This window comes from Crotalus tigris, unplaced genomic scaffold (genome assembly GCF_016545835.1).
Source record: "Crotalus tigris isolate CLP2741 ecotype Arizona unplaced genomic scaffold, ASM1654583v1 scf7180000017573.2180621, whole genome shotgun sequence".
NCBI lineage: Eukaryota > Metazoa > Chordata > Lepidosauria > Squamata > Viperidae > Crotalus > Crotalus tigris.
Window position 1 is genome coordinate 433821 of NW_024096483.1, and position 23420 is coordinate 457240.

Below are 23420 nucleotides of genomic sequence, written 5' to 3' on the forward strand. Positions count from 1 at the left end.
GGTAAAAACTGCCCATCTTGTTGAAATTGTAAGAAAAGTAACAACATAATGAAACAATATTTGTGATGTTTCCACAATGGGAAGTTTAAAAACAATAGCCTAGTTTTTCCCCCAATAAATGAATAAATACTGTAGTGACTGTTACATTGTTAGTACAAAATGCTGCCCTGAAAGGAAATTAATATTAAAGTAAATAATTCAAGGGTGGGAGGGTTTTTGGTTTTTTTGCAAAACTTCTATATTTATCTGTGAAATAAAAAAAGCTGTCTTTGCAAATATTCAAAGGCAAGAACAGAGAACATTTCTAAACAAGGTATCTATACCAGAAACCTACAGATAATACAGCTAGACCTATTCAAAATCTACTGAGTTCAGTGAGACGTATTGTAAAATATAGTTTTATTTAAATGAACTCCACTATTTCACTCCACATACATCACTCACACAACTCAAAGTCTACACATTTACAGAGTTTGTATCACAAATAATTGTATTCATACATTCACAATTTGAATTCTGAGTGAATGAAATAGATGTATCTTGTTAAGAAAAATTATTTCCCCTTTTTTTGGTTATGTCTGCAAAATTTGTTTTTGGTTACAACGTGCCATCACACAAGCAACATTTAAGAGTGGGCTGTATGTCTAAAAATATAAACATACTTTTTAAAAAACTGCAAGTTAAAAATAAGAATTAAGTCCATATGTGTAATTGATATAGCATAACAACCTATAAATGAATTGCAGATGGGTATCTTGAGGTTGCAAGCTCTTGAGAACATTTGCAGACAAACTATTGTTTATAACATTCCTTCTTGGAATTGTAACACAATAATGTATAGCTTCCAATATTATAACTTGATTTGTATCTTCATTTTGTTTTTTAAAAAATCAATAGGCCCTTCGTATTTCTATGTTATTTATTACTTATACTTTCATAATCAAAAGGTCAACTTTAGATGAAAGTCTGCAACTAACTAGTCCCACAAATTAGAGTCATGATATATCAGATTATTGTGACTTTCTTAAAAGGATTTTATAATGATGGTTGCCTGCTTTGGTTTTTTTTTCTGACAGAAAAGTTGGATAATGAAAAATAAAAGAATAGACATAGGTAGCATCACAAAGCAATTCTTGCATAATACATAGAGGAATATATAACCATTCCTCTCGATGATCATATTATGTACATGATAACAAGGTCTTTGATTTTCAATAATTATGTTAAAATACCAATGAAATAATAACAAACATTTATTATGCTTTTAAATTTTTGTAATTATGAAAATCATATTCTAACTATCTAGGCCTGATTCATGAATCATCATGAATCATGGAGGGTCTCTTGTAAATCTGCATTAAATTGCTTATATAAATGCTCCAATTGCTATTCATAAATGTCTTAATACTCTGAAATATCATGTTACTTTTCTTATAATGCAACATTATCACTACTGTTTTATTACAGAATGAAGAAGTGCATAGTAAAAGAGAAATATCTTAAAGCCTCAAATAGAAGCATCAACATTCAGGGGGGAAAGTTAATATACTATTGTGTACAATTATAGAGCAAGGATTATCTATATAAAAGTATTAATTAATCTGATATCATGCTTTTAGAAGAATAATTATGTGGTGGTGATTTGGAAGAAGCAGAAAGAAGGAATAGGAGTGTCCACTATGTTGAAGGTTACAGGGAAGAAGAGAAGGATGATCTTTTGATTGAGTTTTTTTCAGTGAGTGAATTTTATTTCTTACTTGTGCAAGGAGAGCAGTTATTTCTTCTGTTTGGTTATTCTCATAGTAACTGACTGCACCAATGACAGAGATGGGTCGTCTTCTGTCGCCTTTTGGGTTGGTTACTGCACAAGTTCCTGATTTAACAGGGGGAGGCTTGGTCTCACTGTCATTCTCCAAAGAGTCCATTTCCTGGGAATCCATAGCAACAGAATCTTCTGGAATGGAAAAACTTCTAATTGCCAATTGGCCATAATCTGAGAGGGGCCGAGGCCGAGATCTTTTTCCAGAACTCCATCTTCTAGTTGGGACTTTTTGAGCATCTGTTTTTTCTTCATCTTGGAATGGAAACTTCTTCCAGTGATCATCAGTAACAACCTTTTTTCAAAGGTGAACAAGTCAAATAAACCAAAAATATTTTAAAATCATGTAAGGATTTAAGCTGTTCTAAATAGGGTCTATATATCATGCAATTTCCATTTCCATTTATTTAATTTAACAAAATTTATATGGCCACCCAATTTCTTCTCAGTGACTCCATGTGGCTCACAAGGATAAAAAAACAATATAAAAAAAATCAATAAAAAAACAATAACCCCCCATCCCTGGCAACAAAAGTAAAATAAGCCATTTGATGAGATTATACATATACAATCAACCATATTTGATAGCAAATGTGATAGACTGTGGTAAAACATTAATGGAAAAAAGCCAATGGCCAATTCATAGACATTTTTCTTTTGTTAGGAAATTTTACCAAAATATAAGCATTTTTTTTAAAAAAGGAGATATTTATCCAGTAGTTTCTAGCATAAAATAGACCAAGGCATAAAATAATGTTTTCCGATCTGTGATTTCCTGTGTGTTATAATTATAATTCTTACAAAGACCAGGTTGACTGTGGAATTATAACTGATGCAGTCAAAGGTGTCCTCAAGAGACTCATGAAAGAGAAATGATGGCACATGTATTAAGACATGGCTTATGGATTTCCATATGTTAAAATGTACTTAGGGAAACTACATAATTTAGTTATTTGTGCAATGACATTATAACATGTTTTGTTGCAAAATGCAATGGTTATACAGTATCGCCAACTGTTTGCTCTTAACTGAGGGATATTAATATTGAATAATGGGGAAGTTATGGGTCATTGTAGGACATGAAATATACGGCTATGATAATTTGAAATTACTTTGGAAAAAAGCCAAGATACATTAATGACTTGCTATCTCATTTTTCTTTTGTACTACTGTTATCAAAAGTGAACCTTATGCTTCACTCTGCAACTTTCTTGCTAAGTTGTGAGTTCCATGAAACACAGAGATTTAATTAAGAGGACACATGCATATTGTTACATTCATTTTCTTAGCTATTTTTTCAATTAATTTGCAGAAGATATTAGGTTTATTCATCATGATAACTCATTTTCTTTTATCCATGTTGGCTGAGCAAGCCAGAAAGGGCTGGTTTGTAAATCATGGCTTATGAAGCTTAACTCTTGATTTACATAATATGCTTAATGGAAAATGAACAGATCATCCCTATCCACCCCTGCCATACATACATATTGTGTCTCAGTGCAATCTGTGAAACTAGAAACTATCTTTATATTGGCAGATGATTTTGAAACCTTATCTGACGGGAATGAATAGAAACAATTAACTCAAAAAGATTCTAATATCTATACTTAAAAGAACATGCCTTCCTTTGAACAAAATCTACAGTACTCTTCCTTAACCCAATAACCTCCAGATATGTTGAATTTCTATTCTGACAATTCTCCAGCTGGCATAGGCCTATGCCATCTGGGAGATCATGGTAACTAACATAGCTAGAAGCATCTGGCTAAAGAAAGTTGGCTTGAAGCAAAGCTATAGAAGAGTCTCCTCAATAGTTTGGTGATACTTTCCAAAGGCCAAATGTCAATAACAATGGGGCCAAGTGACGACTTACATAATTATAGTTGCTCCTTACTTGAAATCGGCAGCAAGTTGTCATCACAATGAAGATATGAGAAGAGAAAAAGCAACTATTATGCTATCAACTGATCCATTGATCTGAATTTTGCTTATAACTAACTGAAAGAAAAGATGTTTGAGCAACATTTGGACTATGAAAGTAGGGACCCTACCAGTGGTCCAAAGTATATTTTCCAATCTGATACCTTCCAAGTATTATGGGGCCACAACTCCCATAATTCACTAGCTAGCATGCCTGGGAATGGCCATTTTAGTCATTTGGAAGGACTCAGACTGCAGATGATAAACATTCCAATTAGAAAATACCAAATATTGGTAATCATCTATACTTCCCACTCGCTTGCTAATTTCACCCTCTGCTAGGATTTCAAGACATAATGCAACATATTATTAAAAATAACATCCAGTTAGAATATATATTTTCAAGTCCTAAAGATATGAAATTGTTATGGATAAAGATAAGCAAAATATTGCAAAGGCTGTAATTTTAAGCACCATAACTGAGGAAAAGACTGTACTGAGCAGTCTTACTTCCAAATACTTACACAGCCTGCACTCTGAATTGTCCTAACTTTCACCTGCTTATTAAGAAACAACTCCCTGCATGAGCCTTACCTCAGGCAAACAAGTCAGCAATAGACCTGGGTAACCCACCTGATGAATGTTTAATTGAACATGCATCCCCCTATATTCAGAGTTACTCTTGAATATATCTGCATAAGACTGCAGTCAGACATCAACTTCTCTGTGTTCAAATGATTAACCCCTTCCTTTATTGTACATCCTTGTTACATAGTACAATATTAACAACTTAAATGAAACTCTTCAATGGTCTACTCCCATGCTCCCAACAGTTGGCAGCAATTCATATTACAGAACTTTCTTCTTCTAAATGTGTTATCTGATTGAAAACAGCATAACACTGAAGTTAAAAATAGTTATACTAGTTTACACTAGTTAAACACTTGAAATTATACACCAGACAAGGGCAAGCAAATCAGAAAGAAAACTTTTCCCAAGAGCATACCTTAGCATTGGACACAGTCACTGCAGACCCACATAGACAGTGAGACATTAAAATATTGGTTAAAGTCATCCTTCTGTAATTTTCATTTCATTTTAAAATGAGCTGAGTTTAAAAAAAAAAGTACGCCTCTTAACACAACTCACAGACTAATATGGTCATCTCCATGACCTTGTACCTTTAAACTAGAGAAGGACACGTCACATGTCCTCTTTTATGTGCTAATCCATTATTGCCCTAGTGTAAGCAATAAAACCTGGCGAACTATTGGAAAGATTACAACCAGCTACATTCTGCCCAAATTATAATAAAAGTACAGCTTGTTCTGCATTCTCTATGCAGAAGCCCAAATGAAGTCTGTTTATTAAGTTGCTTTAAATATTTTATTTCATTTAAGTTACTAACAGTGCATTATTATCATTTCAAAAAGAGATAGATCTAAAATTTAATATATTCTATTCAGAATAACCCCATTTATGGATTACTGCCTTGTCGTGGCGAAGGGGCTTGTGTAACTCAATGAAGCTATAAGCTATGCCGTGCAGGGCCACCCAAGACGGACAGGTTATAGCAGAGAGTTCTGACAAAATGTGATCCACTGGAGAAGGAAATGGCAAACCACTCCAGTATCTTTGCCATGAAAACCCCATGGACAGTACTAAAAGGAAAAAAGATATGACGCTGGAAGATGAGCCCCTCAGGTCGGAAGGTGTCCAATATGCTACTGGGGAAGAGCAGAGGGCTAGTACTAGTAGCGCCAGAAAGAATGAAGCGACTGGGCCAAAGCCGAAAGGACGCTCAGCTGTGGATATATCTGGTGGTGAAAGGAAAGTCCGATGCTGTAAAGATTTTTTCTCCATAGGAACCTGGAATGTAAGATCCATGAATCAAGGCAAGCTAGACGTAGTCAAAAAAGAGATGACAAGACTGAACATCGACATCTTAGGAATCAGCGAACTAAAATGGACAGGAATGGGTGAATTTAACTCAGATGACCATCAGGTATACTACTGTGGGCAAGAATCCCTCAGAAGAAATGGAGTAGCCTTCATAGTCAATAAAAGAATAGGAAAAGCAATACTGGGATACAATCCCCAAAATGACAGAATGATCTCAATTCGAATCCAAGGCAAACCATTCAATATCACAGTAGTCCAAATCTATGCCCCAACCACTGGTGCTGAAGAGGATGAAATTGACCGGTTCTATGAAGCCCTACAGCACCTTATAGAATTAACACCAAAAAATGATGTCCTTATCATCATGGGGGATTGGAATGCTAAGGTAGGAAGCCAAAAGATAACCGGAATAACAGGCAAGTTTGGCCTTGGAGAACAAAATGAAGCAGGGCACAGGCTAATAGAATTTTGTCAAGAGAATACGATGGTCATAACAAACACTCTTTTCCAACAACCCAAGAGACGGCTCTACACATGGACATCACCAGACGGTCAACATAGAAATCAGATTGACTATGTGCTCTGCAGCCAAAGATGGAGAAGCTCTATACAGTCAGTAAAAACAAGACCAGGAGCTGACTGTGGCTCAGATCATGAGCTTCTCGTTGCAAAATTTAGGCTTAAATTGAAAAAAGTAGGGAAAAGCACTAGGCCACTCAGGTATGAACTAAATCATATTCCTGATGAATATACAGTAGAGGTGACAAATAGATTTAAGGAACTGGATCTGATAGACAGAATGCCTGAAGAACTATGGATGGAAGTTCGCAACATTGTACAAGAGGTAGCAACTAAAACCATCCCAAAGAAAAAGAAATGCAAGAAAGCAAAATGGCTGTCTCAGGAAGCTTTGCAAATAGCTGAGGAAAGAAGGGAAGCGAAAGGCAAAGGAGAAAGAGAAAGATACACCCAATTGAATGCAGAATTCCAGAGAGTAGCTAGAAGAGATAAGAATGCCTTCTTAAATGAACAGTGCAAAGAAATAGAAGAAAACAACAGAATAGGGAGGACCAGAGATCTCTTCAAGAAAATTGGAGATATGAAGGGAACGTTTCATGCAAAGATGGGCATGATAAAGGACCAAAATGGCAGAGACCTAACAGAGGCAGAAGAGATTAAGAAGAGATGGCAAAACTACACAGAAGAACTATACAAGAATGAGCTTAACATCCCAGATAACCACAATGAGATGGTCATTGACCTCGAACCAGACATCCTAGAATGTGAAGTGAAATGGGCCTTAGAAAATCTGAGCAACAACAAAGCTAGTGGAGGTGACAGTATTCCAGCTGAGCTATTCAAAATCTTAAAAGACGATGCAGTAAAAGTGCTACACTCAATTTGCCAGCAAATTTGGAAAACTCAACAGTGGCCACAGGATTGGAAAAGGTCAGTTTACATTCCAATTCCAAAGAAAGGCAATGCCAAAGAATGTTCAAACTATCGCACCATTGCACTCATTTCACATGCTAGTAAAGTTATGCTTAAAATCCTACAAGCTAGACTCCAGCAGTATGTGGATCGAGAACTACCAGAAGTACAGGCAGGATTTCGAAGAGGCAGAGGAACTAGAGATCAAATTGCCAACATACGCTGGATCATGGAGAAAGCTAGGGAGTTCCAGAAAAACATCTACTTCTGCTTCATTGACTATGCAAAAGCCTTTGATTGTGTGGATCACAACAAATTGTGGCAAGTTCTTAAAGAGATGGGAGTACCAGACCATCTCATTTGTCTCTTGAGAAACCTATATGCGGGTCAAGAAGCAACAGTGAGAACCGAACACGGAACCACTGATTGGTTCAAAATTGGAAAAGGAGTCCGGCAAGGCTGTATACTGTCGCCCTGCCTATTTAACTTATATGCAGAGCACATCATGAGAAAGGCAGGGCTAGATGAATCAAAAGTTGGAATTAAGATTGCCGGGAGAAATATCAACAACCTAAGATATGCAGATGATACCACTCTAATGGCAGAAAGTGAAGAGGAACTAAAGAGCCTCTTGATGCGGGTGAAAAAGGAGAGTGCAAAAGTTGGCTTGAAACTCAACATTAAGAAAACCAAAATCATGGCATCCGGCCCTCTCAATTCCTGGCAAATAGATGGGGAAGAAATGGAGGTAGTGACAGATTTTATTTTTCTGGGCTCCAAGATCACCTCAGATGGGGACTGCAGCCAAGAAATTAAAAGACGCTCCTGGGGAGGAAAGCTATGGCAAATCTAGACAGCATTCTAAAAAGCAGAGACATCACCCTGCCAACAAAAGTACGCATAGTCCAGGCCATGGTTTTCCCAGTTGCAATGTATGGCTGTGAAAGTTGGACCATAAGAAAGGCTGAGCGCAAAAGAATTGAGGCCTTTGAACTGTGGTGCTGGAGAAGACTCCTGCGAGTCCCTTGGACTGCAAGGCGTTCAAACCGGTCGGTCCTAGAAGAGATCAACCCCGACTGCTCTTTAGAAGGCCAGATCCTGAAGTTGAAACTCAAGTACTTTGGCCACCTAATGAGAAGGAAGGATTCACTGGAGAAGAGCCTAATGCTGGGAAAGATTGAGGGCAATAGAAGAAGGGGACGACAGAGAATGAGATGGCTGGATGGAGTCACTGAAGCAGTAGGTGTGAATTTAAATGGACTCCGGAAGATAGTAGAGGACAGGAAGACCTGGAGGAATGTTGTCCATGGGGTCGCGATGGGTTGGACACGACTTCGCAATTAACAACAACAACAACATTCAGAATAACAGAACAGCAGAGTTGGAAGAAACATTGGAGGTCTCATAGTCCGTCCCCTTGCTCAGGTAGGAAACCCTATACCATTTCAGACAAATCCATATTCAATCCATACTGAATAATGTTTCTGTTTATGTGTCATTTCTGCCTTCCAACTATGTTGGAAGTGCAGTTCCCAGAATCTCCACAGTGGCTGGAAATCTTAGTTGTTAAAACCCGTCTTGGGTGTTATAGCCCAGTGGTTCTCAACCTGTGGGTTGGGACCCCATTTGGGGTCGAACGACCATTTCACGGGGGTCGCCAAACAACGCCGTCCACCATTTTTCCCTCCTTTTCCTTAGCTGTGCTACTCCCTTTTATTCTATTGGCTTTTGAAAGCCAATAGAATAGACTCTCTTGAACAGAGTCTAATTCTATTGGCTTTCAAAAGCCAATAGGAATTGTCTAGGCTGTCTCTGCCCTGCTGAGCCGCCAAAAGTCCCATCCTGCAAACGGTGTTGCACCAGTTGAGTAGTCCTCGACTTACGACCAGTTGAGTAGTCCTCAACTTACGACTGGTTGAGGGGTCGCAGCATTAAAAAGGTTAAGAACCACTGTTATAGCCCATCTGTAAAGCACATTTGGAGAATCCATAGTATATACGTGCATGTACACATAGACCATAAAATATAGTGCATTGTCAGGTAATGGAGGGATCAACTGTCTCAACCTTTCTTACCTTCACTATGAATTTTCAGACTGTGATTAAGCAGTTCCCCTTCCCAAACTGCTCCCATCATTTAGGCCTTCCGGAAGAGTATTAAAACTTGATTTTGTTGGCTGGCTAAGGGCCCCGAGGGGGACGCTCAGTGCTAGATAAGAAGACCTCCTCCTTGTGCTGTCTGTCTCTTAGTCCTGGTGTTTTGTTTTTAACGGCTTTAAATTTTTAATTTGCATGATTTTAATATTTTAAGTATTTTTCTATTTGTCTTTTCATAATCTGTAAGTTACTCAGAGTCACCCTATAAGGGAAATGGGTGACATAAAAATGTAATTAATAATAAAATAAATTACACTCTGGGATCATCTAAACCGGCAACTGATCAGCTTTCCATTTGTTAAGGGTTTTTTTTAACATCCAAAAGAGAAGAATAAAATTATCTATGTATCTTATCTACACTAATTTCTCTGCAGCTATTGAGCAGTCACAAAATGTAATATCACTTCCAATCTATAACCTAAATAACTTGTTAATTGTTATAAAAAACCAGCTGAGTTAATAGCTGATTAAGGAAACATGAATTTGTAGCTATAGCAAAATATTTTGATATTTAACTGCAGCTCAACTTTGTATTAAAAAATTTAAAAAATTCTGTTTCCTGTAAGCCAGACATGACAAACTCGCAACGTCATGTGATGTCGCGCAACGTATTGGGACGGTTTTGCCATTGCCACCAATGGGGTGGACGCAGCTTCCGGATGATGCATCCGGTCTGCGGACCGGCAGTTTGACACCCCTGCAGTAAGCCAACAAATCAATTATCAGTACCTTACACAAATCAACAGCCATATGACAAATTTTAATGCAAACTTATTAAAGTGTCATTTGGCCTTTATGTTGACAAGTTTTTGAAACCCAGTTCATTGAGCTTTAAATTCAGAAAGTTGTTTCCAAGGTATCAAAATTTAATCCTTTTCCATTTTTAGCGGGTTTTACAAATATGAGATGGACCAATTTGAGCCGAATTAAAAGTGTTTCAAGGTTCTCTTCCAGGAAATAACCCATATCTTCTTCAGGTGACTATGACTAATATATTCCAGATCTTATGTGCTGCCATAATCTTTGGAGATGATTTTTTTTAAAAAAAAAACAATTCTCGGAACTATGAGAAAACCCATCATTTTTCATAGCTTACCGTAAACTCTGTTTGTTAGTCTGTTTCCAAGTAACACTCAGAATAATGAATAGCCTGCATTTGGCTTCTCGTTTCTTGTTAGGAATAGGGCTTCTGCCTCTCCTGTCATTTAAATGGGTTCCATCATTCAGGTTAGCTCTTTCATAGTCCCTTCTTGTTTCATTCCTCTGTACATTTCATCATTTTTTCTTGACTGATGATTGTGTCAAGGAATGCAAAATTCTTAGCATTCAAAGTGGAGAAGGGACAAGAACACTGCTATCATTAAAAATCCAAATGGATTTTTTCCCCTTTTCTCTGATTACTCCTCTAGTCTCCTGATACTGAAAAAGAATGATCAAATTAATGGCTTTAATGTTTCATTTTCACTTGATGGAAACAAAGAATTCATAGAAAGATTTGTAATTTGTGATGCAGCAATGACCTTGCCTCCCATACTCCAGATGGCTTGAAATATTTGCAACATGAACAGGGATTTTTTATCTGTTCCTAACAAAATGCTTCTAGGACAACTGGCAAATGAGTTCATATTAGCCATGCAAATCTTCATTTACTCATTCGTCCAAAGCTACTTTTATTCTTACCAATCTAAATTGTAAAATCTGAACAATATATTTGGGAATATAATCCCTTATCTTAAAATCTAGGGGAAATAGCTGTGTGCACATGTAGTTTTTACTTGATTTTTTAAAATGTATTTGTATGAATTAAAAACATATTAAACATTAATATCAACTACCGACTAGTGTAATTCTCAGAATTCCTAACCAGTTTAAGCAACTAGCTAAAAATTGCCATTTTATTATATCTTTAGGAGGGAAACACAATCATGACCTATCTTAACCAGTCCAAAACTAAGGCAGTCAATTTCTTTTAGGTTAATTTTGTGACCAAGTTTTGTGATAATCACTGTAATTATATTACAATTATTACAGTTAATCTTGAGTGCATAGTAAAAGTTGAAATCCCAACAACTGGAAAACACAAGGTTGAGTTTTAGATTTTGGATGTTCCTGATAATCACAGTTACTGAAAGATACATTCAGAAAAATAGCTTCCTGAAAGTTGGAATGGGGTGGGGGAAAACAGTGATGGGTTTATTGTAAATGTTTTTGAAACCAAATAGCAAATTAAAACAATCCAATCTGATTTTCCAAACTCCCAAAATGGACAGAGTCAGTTTGGTCTAGTGCAGGGGTTCTCAACCTTGGCAACTTTAAGACTTGTGGACTTCAAGTTGCTGGCTGAGGAATTCTGGGAGTTGAAGTCCACAAGTCTTAAAGTTGCCAAGGTTGAGAACCCCTGGTCTAGTGGTTAAGACACCAGGCTAGAAAGCCAGAGATGGTGAGTTCTACTACCACCTTAGCTTATGAAAGCCAGCTGGGTGACTCTGGGCCACTGGCTCCCTCCCAGCCCCAACTCACCTTACAGGGTTGTTACTATGGGGAAAGTCAGAAGAGGAAAGTATGTTGGATATGTTGACCACCTTGACCTATTTGTAAAAATAACCAGGCAGGATGCAAATAAATAAATAGATATGGAGGTTAACTTTATATATACAATCCTGTTTAGGTATGCCTATTTCTGCTGTAGGGATATTCACATGAAAAAGGATCGACAGAGAATAAACAGAGGTGTTTTGCTGTAAATGTGAGTTTGATTTTTCTTCCTGCAGAAATATACTCTCCAAGCACAATGTATGAACAGTGTTATATAACGGACTGCAATCCTGCACATTCAGCAGGTAAAGCAAGATCCAGAGCAGATGCTGGAAAGATTGCATAGGCTTTGCTTAGCATTGGCATTTCTTAAAGTCAGCCTTCTTCAGTCTAGCAATTATAATTCTATTACTCTGTAGCACAATGGCTGGGAATTATGGGAACAAGCAGTCCCAAAGCTCTAGGAACCTCTGTCTTAGGATATTCAGTATTCTAGTCATATCCATATTATGCACACCACTCTCAGGAGCAGACATGCTATTGTGGCTTGTTTTCAGAAACGGTTCATAGAAAATACAGTATATTTGATCCAATATCAGTGCATTGAGCACAGAGAAATTCAGGAAGACTAGAAAGTTAAGCTGGTTTCTTCCATGCTGCAATCTGCAACTTTAAAATACCATATTATAAACACAGATTATTATTATTATATTATGCATGTGTGTGTATTTCAAGGCAAGGTAAGGCAGCAAAATATCTAACACTCTTTTGTCCTATTTTTTTTCCACAACATCTAACTGGCTTCACGTCTAAGGCAGGACTAGGGGGCAGTCTTCTAGTTTCTAAGGAAACACTTTAACCACGATACCAAACTGGGTCTCTGTTTCTCAGATGAAACATTATAGTCACCAAGAGACAAAGCTGATTCAAAGCCACAAAAAATAAAAAGAGTTGAGTGATAATTAGGTTTATTGTCTACATTTAAACATGTGAAATCTAGGTGATGCAACTGCACCTTGTGAAGTCAGCTCTACTGCTCTTCTTCTGCAACAGCTGACAGAGAGGAAAACTAAGCTGGCTTCTGCACCCTTATTATGGATAATGATTAATTCATTTGCTCAACTGTTTAGTTAATAAAGGTCACAGGCTTCATTACAGATCTAATTATATTGTAGTGCTTGAATGAATCGTGCCTACCATCGCTTGATTATATTTTTCTATAAATCAAACTTCATTATGAAGTTTATTAATCACGAACCTGGGTTATCAAATCACCATCTGCAAGGGGGGGGGAGAATGATGAAAACAGCATTGTAACATCAGTCCTGCTCCTTTTCTACATGTATCATAAGATGGCATGGTCCCTAAATAGGGAGGAGCTGCCCCCAAAATCCTGCTTTTGTCATTTATCATTAGCATTTGGCAAGCCACAAACAAGCCAGCATGCTGCAGCAGTAATATTGGCTTACTCCCTGTACAATTGTTATAAGGAATCAACATGTATAGATGTTGTTTTATTCATTTATTAGTAGATTTTTATTCCATCTTTATTATTGAGTTACTTTATATATAATTCAAGGCAGCAAACAGTCCTAATGTTCCTTCTTCTTTCTATTTCTCCCACAATGACCTTGTGAGGTGTATTGGACTCAGAGAGAATGAGTGGCCCAAAGTCGCCCAGCCAGTTCTTTATTCCTAAGGCGGGACTAGAACTTACAGTCTCCTGGTTTCTAGGTCACCACCTGTAATTATTTACAACTAATATGATATATAATAATAATAATAATAATAATAATAATAATAATAATAATAATATAAAAAATGGAAGGGACCTTGGAGGTCATCAAGTCCAACCCCCAAATGGTAACCCTATACCATTTCGGACAAATGGCTGTCCAGTTTCTTCTTAAAAACTTCCAGTGTTGGAGCACTCACTGATTCTAGAGGCAGGTTGTTCCACTGGTTAATTGTTGTAACTGTCAGGAAGTTTTCGATTTGTTTTTTTTTTTTTGATGTATTTTTCACTTAAAAAACATTTTCTATGTGTTTTCTTCCTTTGACAATGCATGTATTTTTTAAATGTTTGTAGGGGTTTTCTTCCATTTCTCTGCATTCTTTTAAAAGCAATAAAAGACTAACTTTAAAAAAGACAAATTGTTGTAAGGATGAAAGATGGTAATTAAGTTATATTTCCATTAACCCTACCTGTAATGAAAAAGTTACTATAACTCAGTAACTTATAAATTGAGCTCTAGTTTTTCAGTTAGGATAGATACCTGACATATAATATTATCGATATGCATTATCAGGAGTATGCACTCATTTTTATAAATATTTCAGAGTTGCTTTTTGGCCCAGAATGGGCCTTCAGAGCAGGTATAGTTTGTAAACTTAAAACAACATATACACATAGCAAAAAATACAGTGGAAAAATAATATATTTTTTCTGAGAAATAATGTTAATATAGTCAAATTCACTTAAAAGCCATGCCCGGGGGAAAACATCAGTAACTTGTCTAAAGAAAAAAGAAGGATCCAGCCAAGATCATCAGGATTGAAGCTATCAGATTATACCTGCAAAACTCCACTCAGCCACCAGAGGGCAGCAGACTTAGAGCTTTGTGTATCTCTCTGCTGCAATCTCATTATTGCCTGGAGTTTGGTAGTCCAGATCTAGAAGCTCCAATCAAATGCTCACACAGTGAACCTATATACAGGCAGTCCTTGACACAATTGGGACCAGCATTTCTGTTGCTAAGATGGTTGTAAGTGTGTTGCAGATATTTTATGACTTTTGCCACAATTGTTAAGCAAATCACTGCAGTTGTTAAGTGAATCACGCGATCAATATACAGCATATCCCAGCCCTGATGATCTTACACATAGAGGGAAAAATGGAATTAAAGGCTACTTTTCGTTCAGCCAGATACCATCCTTTGCCTTGTCTTACTGTGTTTTCAAAACTGAACAAATAGCAGATCACATCTGGTGATTAAAAAACAAACAAACAAACAAAACAGTGGGTACTCCAGGCACACCTTATTAAAAGATTCTGTAAATCTAATGGGAATTGCGAAATTCCAAAAATTAAGGGGATTTTCTGGATAATTAAAAGTTTTAGATGTCAGAATATCATAAATTTTTGAAATTTGAATCTGTTAAGTTTTCCATGCATACCACTAGGGGGCATGTTGAGAATACAAACAGATTGATCTCCAAGGCAACATGGACAGTTTTCCCCTTAAAAGAAGTTAATAAAATTAATGGAGGGCTTTAATTTTCCATCCGCTTCATGAAAAACCTGGATTTATAGGTTCAGTGATTATGAATGTGCTGATTTTGCTACATCAACACCAGTAAATTAAGTTCTCTGTGTTCGTTGTAGCCGATACAGATTAACATTTGAATTTTGCTTCTGAACTAGGAACACAAAACCTTTCAGCTTTTATTTCAATTTTTTAATCCCTGTGGAGAAAGATTCATTCTATCTATGGCTTCTCCATTAAATCAGTAGCAACAGTATTAATTTACTACAATCTAAAAACTTTATACTATTGTTCTATATATATAATTTATTTTGTGGTCACAGACCAAAATGCAAGAGCAACAAAAGAGAACACAAGAAAAATATAATCACAAACAATTAACACCAGAAGCCTTGGCTAAAGGGAATTACAACGTTCTCCTCTAGTAGTTACAGCTCTTAAAAGAAATTTAGAAACCTGAGAAGTAATATAGGAGGAGCTATCCCCTAGACAATATAAGACCAAATTACTAACATTAGAACCAGAGGGATCAATTCCAAGGAGAGACAATAATTTAATTCTGGCTGTGTTATACATGATAAGACATGCTCCACAGTTTTAACTTCAGCCCTGTTACAGGTGCATAATCGCTCACTAAACGGGAGCCTCTTGAATTGCCCGTTGAGTAGTGCTGAGGGTAAGACATTGAAACCGGCTAGGGAAAAGACTCTTCTATACTTGAGGATGGTTAGAGTATAGAAATAAGAGGTCATCCTCAATCCATAATTATTAGAATGGCTAAAGATCAAAGGGGAGCAGGTTTTGCTGGCTCTGGCTCTTAAGTATTGCAAATCTATGTCCACAAACCGTTGGACTACCCTAAACAGGCATCCTTAACTATTGTTCTATTATTGGTTTAGTGGCTGAACACACTGAATTTCCCCAAATCCCATACTTGGTATTCTTTTACCTGGATGTTGGAAATTATACCCTCCTGCAGTTTAAACCAGGTGTTCTAAACTGGGACCTTATAAGGCAAAGTGCGACTTCTACCCATTTTGCTATGTCAAATAAATATTCCATCTGATATATGCATCTCTGATTGATCTGCTGAAAGTTTATTCCAAGGAAGAACATGCATGGGATTCAGAGATGAATGTATATAAAACAGGTTCAATACAAAAACATTATCCATTAACTTTTCAGTACTGTTCTGTGGTCTTCTCTTTCATACAATGAGACCCCAACTATGGAAATAAAGTCTGCATTACTTTGTTAGATTTATCAGTACAGAGTCACTGGTGAGGGTAGGGACTTGGAAAGCCAGCTGGGGGATTTGGGGTTGGTTATTCTCACTTAACTCAATACACCTCACAAGGTGATTGTTGTGGGCAAAATGGGAGGAGGCATATTAGGTATCATATGTTTACTACCTTGAGTTATATATAAAAAATAACTGAGGTGGGATAAAAATAAATAAATCAGATGCAACAAGCCAAAGCCAGATAATTTTTCACGTATCAACAACATAAAACATTTTAGAATAAACTTGCAGAGTCTTCACACAGTTATAGGTAACTGCTCTAAATAAGCAAGATAGGATAACATCTAAAAAAGTGGCACAGCACATATTCAATGACATAGCCACAAACAGGAGGAAGAAAATGGTTTATATAATTCTTTTCCAGTACACTTTACTGCATCAGTGATAGAGCTGTTAAATTCAGTAAAGTTATGAAATCTATAGTTGTATTATAATCACAGAAAAAAGAAAGAACGAAAGAAAGAAAGAAAGAAAGAAAGAAAGAAAGAAAGAAAGAAAGAAAGAAAGAAAGAAAGATGCCTGTCTATCTCAATTTATATGGAAGCTTTTAAAAGCTTTCTGAAACATCATCACTGTCAGCGTATTTTGCAAGTTAAGAATCGTAGTTAAGAAACAGGAAGCAAAATAAAAAAGAGCAGTTAAGTTTAAAGCCACAAGTTGTTAACTCAGTTTCCTTTTCCTGTTCTTCCACACACTTCTCGTGTTTAGTTAGCATAGTTCTACTCTCAGGCTTCAACCTTCAAACTTTACAAGAACACTGAAAAGGCAAGAGATTGTAGATGGTAATTGGAGGACAAGGGCAAAATGCTTTTAATAGGATACTTAAGTCTTTTCCAGTAAAAATCTTGAGCAACCACAGGCTCTGGACCTTAATTACTGTAGGCAAAATTCAAGCCATTCTGTAAAGTCACAAGGAACAGAAATTTGCATTTTAAAAAATCAAAATGAATGCCCAAACCATACATACAAGTCTGGGTATTAAAATCTATAATGATTAAAGTTGTAAGAAGGACAATTAAAATGATCAAGCGGCGAAGCAGTTTTCCTATGAGGAAAGGCTGCAATATTTAGGTCTTTTTAGTCTAAAAAAAAAAAAAAAGAGGAGACATTACTGAGATATACAAAGGCAGTGTGGATAGTGAACGAGGAGAAGCTATTTTCTCCTTCCCCAAATATTAGACCTAGAGGTCACCCAGTGAAATTGAATCCTGAAAGCGTCAGGACAGGCCAAAGGAAATATTTTTTATACCACATGTAGTTTAACTTTGGAATTCACTACCTTGAAAGGCAGCTTGGCTGGTTCAAGAAGGGGTTGGATCAGTTCGTGGAAATCATGGGGATCCATGACTATCAGCCTTGATGATATTGTGATTATATCTGAAGGCCACTTGCTGGGAGACCAGAGGCTTCCTGTGTAGTTGGGTGGCTACTGTGAGAAGAGACTGCTGGATTAAATGGGGCAGGAGTCTAATCCAACAGGACACACTGCTTATGTTCTCAGGACGTAGCCAAAAACTATGACCACAACACTTTTCTTACTAATACAAAATAGCAATAGCAAAAGCAATTAGACTTGTATACCATTTCATAGTGTTTGGCAGCCCTTTCTAAGAGGTTTTACAGAGTCAGTACATTGCCTCCAACAATCTGGGTCCTTATTTTATTGACTTCGGAAGAATGGAAGGCTGATTCAACCTTGAGCCAGTGAGAATTGAATTGCTGGCAGTCGGCAGAATTAGCCTGCAATACTGCATTCTAACCACTGTGCCAACTCGACTCTTAACGCCACCACGGCTCTTAAAATGTTAAATATTTTAATGATTACGAGTTATTTGATGCTATATACCGTAGATTAGCACTGCTGAGAGGAGAGAAGCAAAATGTAAGGAAAAAACAAGAAACAGTTTACAAAAATCATAATAATTGCATTACATCCCAGATGATACTTTATAAATTGGTGATAGAAAATAATGGTATCCTTATTCTAACCAGTGGATATTTAAATAATTTACCAACATATATTGCCATTTAAACACAATATATGCCATATATGCTATACTGATATTCACATATACATTATGCATTTATAAGCTTAACAAGTTTGGCAAGCTGGTTGCCAAATCAGTTACCAGTTTACTACCATCAACACAATGGACATGTAGTTTGTACTATATGTTTTCTGTCAAGAATCCAGCAATCTTCACTACACCTGCTTGGTCTTGATCCTGCCCCAAGCTTCTAACCTTGTGAAATACAATAAAGCTGTCCTTGAAAATGTCCATAAGCAACCTTTCCACTAGAGCTATTATGATTCTTGTGTATAGGGAAGCAAAATAAATTAGTGCTACTTTCATTTTTAAAAAAAGTTCTATCCATGGGGATTTATTTCTGCAAAAATAAAGGAAAGCATTCTACGAAAGGTAAAATACAAATAGGCACAAGATAGCTAAACCACAGGACAACCATATAAAGCATTACCGATTGTTTTAAAAAGTGGCTTACTTTCCTTCTTACCTCTTCCTTCTTTTCATCAGCACTCATAGCTAAGTTGAGACTCAGCTGAGAATGGCTGCTGATGCCACTGTCTTCATTTGTATCGTCATAATACACGGCTTGCACAGAATCCTGGAAGCAAACAGGACTCCTCTTCCCCAACTTGGCAGACGACCCCTCCCCTCTTCCCTCACTTTCCACTGAGCTGAGCGACAGGGTACTGTACCGGTCTGGACAATGGACATCCATACTGCACTTGATGCTTTCAGCATTAAGACTCTGAGGCTTGGGAACAGTGGGTCTAGCAGGATGGTTGGGGGGCTCAGTGCTGTATGTAAATAGGCTGGAATTTTTTGATCCATCAAAATCTTCATGGAAAACTTCATCAGGAATTGACCCAGGGTTCTGAAGTGGAGGTGGTGAACAAACCAAGTTTGAAAGATTACAGGATGACATCCTACAGCCAGTAGCATCAACATTTAATGGAGATGGTGATCCAGCAGAGTCATCCTCGGAGCACTGGGTGCTGTACCTGGAAGGAACTGAGGCTGGGTGACGCCGGGATGACAAACACTTCTGCCAATCGTTCTCAGTGCTGCTGGAAACCCTGCGGGAATAGTCCTCATGGAGCCTGCTGTTTGGTCTTGTCTTTTGGTTCTGTTCACCAGGGGAAGAAATATCAGGCCTAGGACAGTCCTTCTTCAAAGCACCATCAGTTACGTTACTGACAAGTTTCAAAACTCTGTCAAAATCCCTTGCTCTAATTGGGCTCTTCCAACGTTTTGATTTCCGCTCCGAGTTCCTGTTGGTTTTGTCTGAGTCAGTTGACGAAATACTCGTGGTTCTTGGCAAATGCTTTTCGTTTACAGCTTTCAGGTCAGTGAGGTTTGAGGTTGACTTCCTTTTGAATGAACTCTTTTTGAGAAAATTCAGGTTATCACTGCTCTTACTCCTCCTATAGATCACTTTGGGACATTCTGGATCTTTTCCTACAATTTCACAAATCTGGGATTCCTGCATGACAGGGGAGACTATTTTAGTATTGCTCTGTGGGTCCTGGGTTCTATTACCATCTAATAAATTTATACGGCCAGTTGCATAAGCACGTCTGATGCTGCGTGATCGATGAGTGTTCCTCAGGAAGGAATCTTCCTCTCCATCAGAATTATCAGAAACCACCGTGATATCATTGGCGCTGTGCAAGTCATGTAAAGGTTCTGAATAAGAATACCTGTTTGTCTGAACTCTCACTGTTGTATTGTTAGGAATGTATTTCCTGATTTTGTTCTCTGGCAGGTTATCCTTTAAGCTATCTGGATCCTCTTTGGCTGGAATTCCTTGGAGAACTGATGATTTTAACTTTTTAAAAGATCCCATTTTTTTAAGGGAAGACAAAGCATTCCATGTTGACGAGTTCCCCATAACTATAACTGAACGAGGTCGTTCTACATTGGAGCTGGATCTCTTCCGAGGAGTGGGGAAAAAATGCATTATTTTGGAAGGACTGGTTTTATCATCCTGATTGTTATTTCCATTTTTGTTATTTGTGCTGATCCCCCCATTATGACATAATGAGGTAGTATTGCTCCCTGATTCTTTATTATCCATTACTATACAGATAACAGAGGTGGCATTTCCCAAGCCATTCTGCCAAGTTGTCATGTTTTCAGTTTTTGTACAAGAACATTAGGCGTCATAGTTCATGTTTTCTTGATTTTCATCTCCTCCATGCTGAAGCCTTTGTTAACCTGTACATTTTTCAAGCTCCTTGTTCATAGATATTTTCAATGAATTCAGCTCTTCGGTAGTCTGCACTGCCTGCACACAAAAAAAAAATCAAAGTCAGCATTTAGGATTTTTTTTCTATTCAGAAGAGAGAGATTCTCTGTATGATAGAAAAGGTTTGTAAGGCTCTCTTGAATAACTGAGAAAGTCTTTAAAGTGATACCATAGTAATCTTGTTATTAATTAAATGAATATTATCATATGTTACTTACTCTACTTACTTATATATTGGTAATAGGCAGTTATTTCTAACATTAATCCTTTCAGCCAAAGAAATTCAATCTACCAACCACATAACTTTATCAGAATCTATTTGAAGCTTCCATTGGTTTAGACCTGTTACTGAGTGACACATCATAATAAGCAAGCCATTCACAATTTGAATTGACACATCACACTAAGCAAATCATACAGTTTGGACATCTTGTAAATAGATGGGGGTCACAATTCAATCTTCCAGCAATGTAATTTTCTGTTAATTTTGTGCTGAGTAGGGATGGATATTGTAAGACTGGGGATATGAATGAAGCTTTTGGTGACTAAGCTGGTCCCATACCTGCCTTTAATCTCTTCCCCATAATCCTGGAAAGATACCAGAAATCACACTGTAGAAATCTGGCCATTTTAATAACTCACAACTGATCAAACTCACACATATTAAGCTATAACCTGTGGTTTACAAACCCTTTTGGTTGATATTTATATCACATTATGCAAAAACCAAGCCATAATGGCTTAACACAATTATGAACTCGACCTAAAATAATAGAACCTTGGAAATGGAAAGGATCATCTCAGCCATTGGGCTGAATCCTATCTTCAGGGCAAAAATCTAAATTAAAGCACCCCAGCAGATGGCTGTTCAGTACTGCAGGCCACTTTAGCTGACTGTGTTCAGCAGGTCAGCGGTTCAAATCTCACCGGCTCAGGGTTGACTCAGCCTTCCATCCTTCCGGGGTAGGTAAAATGAGGACCCAGATTGTTGGGGGCAATGTAAATATATATATACATTGCTTACTGGTGTACACCGCTTAGAGAGTGCTTGCACTTAAAGCGGTATATAAGTCTCATAAATAAATAAATATATTTCATGAAGGTGAAATAAAGAAATTGCCTCTCTGGATAAATAATTCCATTGTCAAACCCTATAATATTCAATCAGAATCTGCCGTCCTATAACTTAAATCCATTATTCTCTGTCCTGCATTCTGGAACAAGACAGAACGTATTGATCTTCTGTGTGACAATCTTTCGGGTGTTTGAAGAATATTCCCTTCAATTACCATTTTTGAAGGCTAAACATACCCAGCTTTTTCAACCTCTCTTGATAGACCCCTGACTGTGTTCATTGCCTGTCCCAATTTCTCTGAATTGTTTTCAAAATGAGGCATAATATGGAACTAGACCCAGCAGAGGATGTTAGGTCTAACTAAGGCAGAATAAAATGGAACAATTATTTCTTGTCCTTTGAAAATAGTTCTTCTGATGCAGTCTAGATTTTGATTTGCCATTTGGCAATGCTGGCTCACTTTGTAATGCACCGATATTCCAAAAATGTTTTACAAATATCGTTAATACACCAGGTTATCAACTATCTTGCACCTGATAATTTTATTTTTGTTTCCTAAATGAAAAATGTTTTGCTTTTCTCCCTGAGCTCATTTCTCCAACCTATCAAGATCACTTTGAATTTTACATTTCCTGTAAATTGTTAACTCTCCCTTTTAGTATTATGTCATCTGAATATTTGACAAGCATTTCCTCAATCTCTTCATTCAGCTAATTAAAGAAAATACTGAAGAATATAGTATAGGCCCAAGAATGACCTCTATTGCAGGACTTGTTAACCAGTGGTACGGGTACCACCTGTGGTACATTGGCACCTGGCAGGTGGTACGCGACCATCCTAGAAAAGTGGTAGCGGGGGAGGGGAATGATCTGAACCGGTGGCAGCATCGCACAAGCCTGAGCAACAGATGGCTGGAGATGCAGGGCTGTCAGGGCTCAGCGGAAGCGCCAGGATCAGCGCCAGGCTCCATCTGGAGTTAAGCACTGATCCTGGCGCTTCTGCTGAGCCCTGAAGAAGCACCGATCAGCTGGAATGTTGCAGCATCTTCAGGGTCTTATGATTTACATTCAGATGCTTGGCAACTGATTCATATTTATGATGGTCACAGTGTCCCAGGGTCATGTTAATTGACCAAAACCTGCTGCAACCATCCAGCAGATGGGGGGGGGATAAAAACCAAACACCCCCACCACACCCCCGCTGCCAATCCTCAACAGAAATGCTCACAACAATGAAAACCTCGGACAGGAGGAAGAGTGCCGCCGGGCAGGCAGGCAGGTGTCTTGCTCGGCTGTGGCTTGGGGGCACTTTTTTCAGTGCCATTGTAACTTCCAACAGTCACTAAGAGAACTGTTGTAAGTCGAGGACTACCTGTACTTTATCACTTTTTTCCCTTTTTTGGGGGGGTCATCAAGTTTTTGACACCTTGCTAGGTGACTGGTGGTACTCGGATGTTGCCATATCCTAAAAGTGGCACAATGGGTGAAAAAGTTGAAAAGCCCTGCTCTATTGAACCCCACTTGCTATCTGTTTTCAAATTGATGAACCATTAAGAAGCACTTCTTGAGTAAGATTCTCATGACACTCATATCCTTTTAATTATCATACCATCCAGCTTGCCTGGTTTCCTAGTCAGCATGTAATGGATATGGACTTCTGGTTCAAAGCCATGGCTAGCTAGATGTCCCTTTTTTGTAACATAAAAGCATTATGCAAGAACCAGGCCACCAATATCTCTCCA

At 37.6% G+C, this 23420-nt stretch overlaps 1 protein-coding gene across 6 annotated transcripts in view; it reads right to left on the reverse strand.

Moving 5' to 3' along the window:
• SPATA13 (spermatogenesis associated 13) overlaps positions 1-23420 on the reverse strand; it is a 97819-nt gene that overhangs the window by 30761 nt on the left and 43638 nt on the right. For 2 of the 6 annotated variants that reach the window (XM_039356282.1, XM_039356274.1), the window contains exons 2-3: positions 18835-20643; positions 1758-2114 (exon numbers count right to left, since the gene is read on the reverse strand). In XM_039356282.1, the coding sequence (XP_039212216.1) occupies positions 1758-2114; positions 18835-20487 (2010 nt within the window). In that variant the 5' untranslated portion in view covers positions 20488-20643. Of the gene's footprint in view, positions 1-1757; positions 2115-4745; positions 5201-10324; positions 11005-18834; positions 20644-23420 lie in introns of those variants that run through there. The other 4 variants (XM_039356293.1, XM_039356326.1, XM_039356315.1 and 1 more) reach the window with 4 other exon arrangements.